This window comes from Anneissia japonica, unplaced genomic scaffold, assembly GCF_011630105.1.
Source record: "Anneissia japonica isolate Jap-2015-1 unplaced genomic scaffold, ASM1163010v1 scaffold3678_len381626_cov175, whole genome shotgun sequence".
In the NCBI taxonomy this organism is placed as follows: Eukaryota; Metazoa; Echinodermata; class Crinoidea; order Comatulida; family Comatulidae; genus Anneissia; species Anneissia japonica.
The window spans coordinates 19942-28028 of NW_022753973.1; the positions used below are offsets into that span (position 1 = coordinate 19942).

At 37.9% G+C, this 8087-nt stretch overlaps 2 protein-coding genes across 2 annotated transcripts; both read right to left on the bottom strand.

The window, feature by feature from the left end:
- Nucleotides 1-1004: 1004 nt before the first annotated feature.
- Nucleotides 1005-2875, bottom strand: LOC117122990. Its single transcript, XM_033268774.1, has 3 exons — nucleotides 2102-2875; nucleotides 1578-1765; nucleotides 1005-1347 (listed from the first exon to the last, which is right to left on the bottom strand). The coding sequence occupies exons 1-2, from the start codon at nucleotides 2689-2691 to the stop codon at nucleotides 1603-1605; spliced, it is 753 nt and encodes a 250-aa protein (XP_033124665.1). The 5' UTR covers nucleotides 2692-2875; the 3' UTR covers nucleotides 1005-1347; nucleotides 1578-1602.
- Nucleotides 2876-6209: 3334 nt separating this feature from the next.
- LOC117122989 lies at nucleotides 6210-7309 on the bottom strand. Its single transcript, XM_033268773.1, has one exon. It carries the CDS (start codon nucleotides 7193-7195, stop codon nucleotides 6389-6391), a length of 807 nt encoding a protein of 268 aa, XP_033124664.1. The 5' UTR covers nucleotides 7196-7309; the 3' UTR covers nucleotides 6210-6388.
- Nucleotides 7310-8087: the final 778 nt, after the last annotated feature.

Genomic DNA, 8087 nt, shown 5'->3' on the forward strand with positions numbered 1-8087 from the left:
CTTGTCTCTTTCTTATCTGTGCCTGGGATAGCCAGCTAAGTCCTGGCAGGCTTTATGGCGCCTAAGCCTGCCTAGTGGCTGTGCCTATATAAACTAGGCCTAAACTCACGAATGATATTTTCAGCTATTGTATGATATTCCTCTCATGAATAAAATTTAGGCTTTTTGAGATTCGCGAAAGTTTAATGTCGCGAAAACGGCCGAAATCATCCATTCGCGAAAGTTTCTGGTTTACAGTATCTATTTGGCTAGGCCTATGTATGAAGAATACAGTATGTAAAAATATCAACTTTTTTACAGCTCAGTAGTTGATTCTGAAAAACTGTTTTTAAAAATGTGATGTAGAAAAATGCCATCAAATGGGCTTAAAAAACTCTAAAACCCTGGAGCCCAATGGCGCTTCACCCCCTTGACCCCCGACCAGGGCTCTGCCCCTGGACCCCGATGGGGGGCCTAGGCGGCCTCCTAAACCCTCGGCCTATTTCAATTTACTCTCCTGTTACTTTCAAATTTCTCCTGCTACTCAAATTCATAAATAAACCCCTGACTGTATGTATGCGTCTTTTTTAATTTGTAATCACTTGTTATGAATGGTAAATTGTTGTGTGATGGCTTGGTATGTGCGATGCTGTATGGGTACTTTATCTCTAATAACCCATCACCACAACATTGGCAACTAATTAGTCCGTCAGGGCTAGCACCAAGATAGATCATACTATGGCAAACGAACAGTCCACAATCTTTTAACTGGAAGTCTTGGTGTTTGGTATTGTTTAGTTCCCCGTAAACCTTGCTGGCCTCTTTCTCCATTTCGCATCCATACTTTATCGCTGGTATGTGCGAAATCACACTTGTTCGCCCCATTAGCCGATTGATGAGTGATGTGTAGATGACGTCCTGCTTACCTTTTGATCGCGTTCTATCTCTTGTCAAAACGTCATGAACAAATGATGCTGTTATCCGTCCTTTACGATAATTAAACCAATTAGAATTTCCGGCGAGTAGCTTCCTCTATGAATTTGACATCATTGTTCGTGTATTCTGGTAAGTTCGCTACAAACTCGCTAGGTGATGAGGCTTCCTGTGCAAGTGTTGGTAATGGTTGGGGAATGTCCAACGCCACTACATCTTCGTAGTGCTCTACATTGCACTCGGCAGATGGATCTTGGGCACTGGGCATTTCATCTGGGATGTTGGCATATTGAAAGGCACAGGCATCCTTAAACTCTGAGTAGAACACTTTAACAAGTGAAGAAGTTGACGACGTAGGCTGCATCGACCTGTATCCGAGTGGCGAAAAGAGCTTGCGTAACTTGGGGTTTATCCCTTCGCTTGAGTCAACTTCACCTAAAAAACACAACACAATACAATATTTAAGCATATTTTTAAATAGATGCATACACATCTCTATACTTAACTCGGTTGGTCCCCTTTACAGCACGTTGTTAAAGTTATTTTCTTGTTTCGGTTAGTCTTACTATTTTGGCTTCAACAATGAAACGCTAATGACGCTTCTACTTGTTTGTTGGTCTTGTTTTGTAATTACCCAAAATAAAATCCACAACAATTTATATTACCTTGCTTAAAGAATTTCGGTTGGCTCTATGTTAAGTCTGCTATCCTCCTGGGTTCCACATTATTTTTGCCAGCAAACGCAGACCATACACATTCTCTTGATGTACAGGCAGGATTCGTGATTCCATTTCGCCAAGCAAAGTCCACCTTGAACAGCAAGGCAGCAACATGGTTACAGGTCGTGCTATATCTAAATATACAAAGAAATATTTATGAGAATACATATTTAATAATAGTATACACATACCTGTACATATATCACATCGTTGGTCAACACACACATACCGTACACACATGCAATAGTTTAAAGCTGCCAATATGATTAAAAATTTATAAATTCTATAAAATGAATTCACACGACTGACACATCTTTAAAATTATTTAATAAAAATTAACATTTGTCATATTTTATTGTGGCCCTTTTTTATTTGTTGAATACATTTATTATATAGTGTAAGCATGGACCTAGGTCCATGGTTTCAGAAGGCAGACAGACAGACAATTATTAGGAATATTCAACACTCACCCTGCAAAACATGTACAAAATGCACTATGTATATGGCCAGAAACTTTTTCTATAGCGATCCACACACTCCATGGAACGTCTTTAACTCGTTGGGATGGGACACATTTTGATCTAAGGAAACAATATTTATTATTTTGTTCAATGCCATGGTATTCAATGTCCTTCATCCAGCCTGAAGCGAAGTAGCTGTAGGCTTTCTGTTCTTTGTAGTCCGACATCAGGCGTTTGCCGAGCGACACATCGTCTATGTTGCTAATATAGTTGCCGATGTCGATCGCCATTGTCGGCGGCCATTTACTGACGGAACTTGCCTCGGACTCCCAATCAGTCAAATCTTGTGGGTCGGGTAAAACTCCATTGTCTGGGGTTTTCAAAAGGTCTTGATAGCCTTTTAGTTTTGTAGCTGCCTTCGTAGCTGGGGAGCTGGGCGCCGGTACCAACGCTGGCATCAACTTCGCCGCATACACCAAGGCAACAAGCTCATCTTTTCGGCCTGAAACTTTCAACTTTCTGCTTCGAAGGAAATCCTTTAAAGCTTGAACATTCCATAGCTTTATATCATCGATTGTTACTTCTTCATCGTCACTCATTGTGTTCCGATTAAAAGCAACAATATACGTAAAATTCAATAGATTTGTGTGTAAGCTTTGTTCGTTTGCTGCTGTGCAATTTTAATGAAAACATGTGTCGCGACCGCAAAGCTAGGCTTTGTTTATCACAAATGACCTTATGACCCGTGATGTCACGCACTACACTAACTAACTATGAACTGGCTTTTATTAACAGATTTGAATAATTGGTGATCCGCATCTAGTGCGGATCACCTCTTGTTATTGTCAGAGATCTTTTTTTTTTATTCTACATTCTGACAAATAACTGTTCGCACGATATCTCAAATTTGCCGAGAGCTACGCAGAAAACGACTACAACAAATATTTGGCTTGGCCTGGAATAGTGACAATAAGCTATGCAAGGTTACCAGTCACGTGTGATGTCATCTACGCGCATTTTTGTGTTTTTTACGCAATTGATTATATCAGCCTAACCAATTGACATTTCGAAATCGTATTACGTGAGCATTAACTTCGAGTGAAGGTTGATTGTAATGTACTCATTTTTCGCGCGTTATGAAGCGAATGCGCGCGTCAAAATTTGAAAATGGTTGAAATCAATTTTTGACTAAATTAGAGCATGTTTTAAGCCATTTTGAGCATTTCAACATTTTTAAAATTTTCGGCACCGCGTGCGCATTTTTACGCGCGCATCAGGTACAGAAGTTAAAAATATTGTTTTTTTAAATGTTTTAGGTCCCTGATACTGTATTCACAAAATTCCAATCTTTTTTGGTCATTTAGGGTCAATAGCAATGCCGTACGCGCGCATAGAACATAAGAACACATGTGCGTGTTTTTTTCAACATATAGCAAAAATAGGCCAAAAACATGTCTATTTTCAATCAATTATAGCTCCTTAGAATGAAAGGTGACCCCCAATTTTTATTACATATTCTGAAAGCACATGAGTTGTACATATGATTTTATAGGTCATAATGGCTGATCGGACATTATGACGTCATCATATTGCCATCTGAATTCAACAAACTGAATATTATCGATGTCGACATTTAAAAAAAATGCGCATTTGAGCATATCTCGCTTATTCTTGGTTGATTTTCTTCCAACTTTGAGTATGTTATAGCTAAGTCAATTCTCTTTCATATACGTACACTTTTTCACATTTTGATGACGTCATCATGGTGAAAATATGGGGTTTTGCTTATCCCCCTCATCTTTCTTTCGTCAAACCTTTGGAGAACCCATAATCACCTTAATCATTCGTGATTTCTGAATCATATTTAGTGGGCATAAACTTCAGGTCATGGTTAAATGTTATCTACATTATATTTTTGTGTGCGCGTAATAACGCGAGCGTTCGCGTGCGTCAAAATTAAAATATGCTTTATATCAGGTCTTTTTTTAATCAGTTATAGCTCCTTAGGATGAAAGGTGACCCCCAATTTTTATTACATATTCTGAAAGCACATGAGGTGTAGATATGATTTTATATATCATAATAGCTGATCGGACATTGTGACGTCATCATATTGCCATCTGAATTAAAAAACAAGAAAAAATGTATATTTCTTTTCTCAAAACGTTGATGACGACATATCATCTTAACCATTTGTCATTTCTGAATAATATTAAATGGGCTTATACTTCACGTCAAGGTTGAATGTTAGGTATCTTACTTTTTTCTTTGCGCGTCTTAAAGTGCGCGTACGCGTGCGTCAAAATATTACTTATGCTTATAATTATGCCTATTTATCATCAAACATAGCTCCTTAGGATAAAAGGTGACCCCCAATTTTTATTACATATTCTAAGAGCACATGAGTTGTAGATACGATTTTATAGATCATAATGGCTGATCGGACATTGTGACGTCATCATATTGCCATTTGATTTTTTTTTTTTAAATATATATATTTCCTTTCTGAAAACGTTGATGACGTTAAATCAGCTTAACCATTCGTCATTTCTAAATAATATTAAATGGGCTTATACTTCAGGTCAAAGTTGAATGTTAGGTATCTTACTTTTTTGTTTGCGCGTCTTAACGTGCGCGTACGCGTGCGTCAAAAATTACATATGCTTATAATTATGCCTATTTATAATCAAATATAGCTCCTTAGGATGAAAGATGACCCCCAATATTTATTACATATTCTAACAGCACATGAGTTGTAGATACGATTTTATAGATCATAATGGCTAATCGGACATTGTGATGTCATCATATTGCCATTTCAATTAAGAAAAAACTGACGTTAATACTTTTTATACTCGTTTGAACGTATCTCGCTTATCTTGATTGATTGTCTCCCACCTGTGAGTATAATATAGCTAATTCAATTCTCTTTCAGACGTGTCACTTTATTTTTCATTTTCATCACGTCAGTATGGTCAAAAAGAATTAATTTTAGGAGCCCTTTTATCTCTCATTCTTAAAAAATGTAAAGAGATAGAACAGAGAGAGGGCGGCCGACTGTATTTCGACGCTATCAGACTGATATATATATATATAGGTTATATGAAGAGAAAATTTGTGTGGCATTACCAACTAACAGGCGGCTTTAAAAACACTTGACAATGTTTAATTTCGTGTGCCATTACTGTACACGCACACATCGTGACGTGCGCGTCTGTTAAAATTTGAAAATTCTCCATATCACTATTCAGATAGTTCAAAGAACGTTTCGGGTCATTTCAGCGTTCCTAAACTTTCCATATTTACGCGCCATACGTTCATTTCCACGCACGCAACGCGTACGGATGCTGGAAATCACGTTTGTTGCATACTTTGTGTTCCTGACACATTATTCAAGTCAGGAGTCACTCTTTGTGCCATTACCATGCTCACGGGCGTCAAGACGTACGTGTACGTATGCGTAAATTGTTCAAAATGCTCAAAATTATTCTTTTTTAAAAAACTAATTACAGCATATCTTAGCATATTAGGACACTTTTCAATCAGCACCGCGTGAGCTTTATCAGGGTCAAAGTACGGCGGATCACCTAACTCGTCCTCAGTGACGAGTTCAAATCTAGTTTGTACTAAATCCAGCTATCAATACTTAATTGGGCTGTTTTACAATCAGGGAACACAAGTATGTTTCATAGAGGGTCAATATTGAGGCATGTTTTTTATGTTTATTTTGGTTTACGTATATCAAAACGCCATGTTCTAGCGTTTTTATATGGCTGCATGTACGGGGCGCCGTTTGGGACATGTATAATTATGTTACAATTTTTACTTTAAAGAAATTCTGTAACTTCAGAAGAAATTGTGTATACAGAATTTTATCTTTAACTACAGAATTTCTTTACAGTAAAAATTGTGTTCACAGAATTTTATTCTGTAACTACAAACTTAAATTCTGTCTCCACAATTTCTTCAGGGGAAAAAAATCTGTCCACAGAATTTTTTCCCTGAAGAAATTGTGTAATCATGCATGAACAGCAATGGCCAATCAAATGGAGCTATTTTTTTTGTTTTTACAACATAAGGAATATTCCACTGGTGGTTACACAGTGTAACAAACCTCTTCACAATCTAGGCTTAGCAGGATCCATCTTTAATTCAGGTGACTAGTTTTTTTTGTGTTTTTTTTTCTAGTTTTTTTTTACATCATTGCTGAAGTTACAGAATTTCTTAATTTTCACAAACACCTTGTTTTAAATATCTTGCAACATTGACAGATTTATTTTATTATAATTTATTTAATTATGCCAAAATTACATGAGATGTGCCAAGAGGACACCATAGGCTGAGAGCCCATACAATAATACTTCGGTATCCTCTAGCCTTTGTGCCAAATAAACAAAACAACACGGAGGCAGAAAAAATAGCCTGTAAAAAGACTGAAATTACCTCTTTGATGGTCTCAAAATACTCCCGAGGAATTATATTATCTTCTCCGGCCACATGGTGCATACCAGAAATGAAAAGCTGTATCGGTGTTCTATTGTTTGCGGTTCTCTGCTTATGGTGATTCCATGACTGTACAAACCTATCCAGCATGTTGTTAATTCTTGGTCTGTATACATAATGCAAACAAAACAAATGCAGTGTATTGTCTGGGACCAATATCCCATCTTCCTCCATATCATGAAACAAATCTTGGAAAATGGACAAAACCGCCTGAAATACATCTCGCCCTAGCCTCTCTATTCGGGAGTTGCGCATACTTTTGCCAGTTATGTAGCTGCTACGCCCTGGCCCCCTTTTAGGGTGATCCAGCATGCATCTGGCCACATCTCGGTTTTCCACGCCCATATCTCCACGAACACGTGATGGCAGCCCCCAGCTACCTACTGCATCCTTAAAACATGACAAAACTGTACTGGATGTGTTATCCGTGTTGCACCTTAGGTACACTACTGCTCTACTGTATCCATCAATACATCCATGTACCACAAAACGCCACCTAAACATAAGTAATGAGCAGCATTCAAATTTAATTTTATTAGGAATCACCAGTACTGTAATAATACCAATGAAAAGTAACATCAAATGATTAAATCCATTCATTTGTATCAACTCGGTTAGCCATGCAGTTTTGCAAACTTAGTGTAGATCGATCAGCACTAAAAATGCAACATCTATAAAAACGTTACACAACAGTAAGGCGCGATCTACAAATTATCCCCAACGACAGAAACGCGTCTGGGAAAACCATGTATTACAAACGCGTCTGGGAAAGCGATCGTCTAATTATCGTGCCTCATGAATATTAATAAGCTAGTCGGAATATGTTCCAGACGCGTCTGCCATTGTTTCTATTGTTTTGGGCGACAAACGCGTCTGTGTCGTTAGACCAGGCCCCGGTTGAACTACCGTTTTTGTACAATTTAAAATACTGAACAGGTTTTACTTTGAAATGAACCAAGTCCTAATAGTTGAATTAAGTGGTAAATGACGATAATGGCAGCACATGCATGTAGCCCTAATTGCCGTTTGCTCTGTCGGAAAGACCTATCTTCGTTAAATAGCAGCCTACCAGCTAAGAAGCTGACGACGAACGAAAAAACATTTATCAACTCCCTGCACACATATCACATGGGAACACAAATGAACGCCAGTATTCGCCAAACATCATTCAATAAACTATAGAGAAAATAGAACATCTATTTTCTCTATTATTAAACGTAGGCATCATTATATATTATATACAGCAATAGGCCCATGCAACTACTGTACAATTAATATTGGGTACCTCGTGTGTGTGGATGTGATCAGTCCAACAGAGTACGCAACATCACGTGACAAATGACTGTGTGACCGGTGTTGATCTATACATGGAGGAAAGAACTTTCCTCCTTGGTCTACAGAAATTCGCTTTGAGCGCCGCTCTGATAGAAGTGGGTCAGTTGAGATGCTAACAATAGGACGTTCGATGGAGTGCCTGGATGCCAGTTTAAAG

Coding starts and splice junctions, on each gene's coding strand:
- LOC117122990 (XM_033268774.1), bottom strand. CDS start 2,691: ATGAGTGACGATGAAGAAGTAACAATCGATGATATAAAGCTATGGAAT. Junction 1,766..2,101: donor TTTTGTACATGTTTTGCAGG/GTGAGTGTTGAA, acceptor TTGTATATTTAG/ATATAGCACGACCTGTAACC.
- LOC117122989 (XM_033268773.1), bottom strand. CDS start 7,195: ATGAATGGATTTAATCATTTGATGTTACTTTTCATTGGTATTATTACA.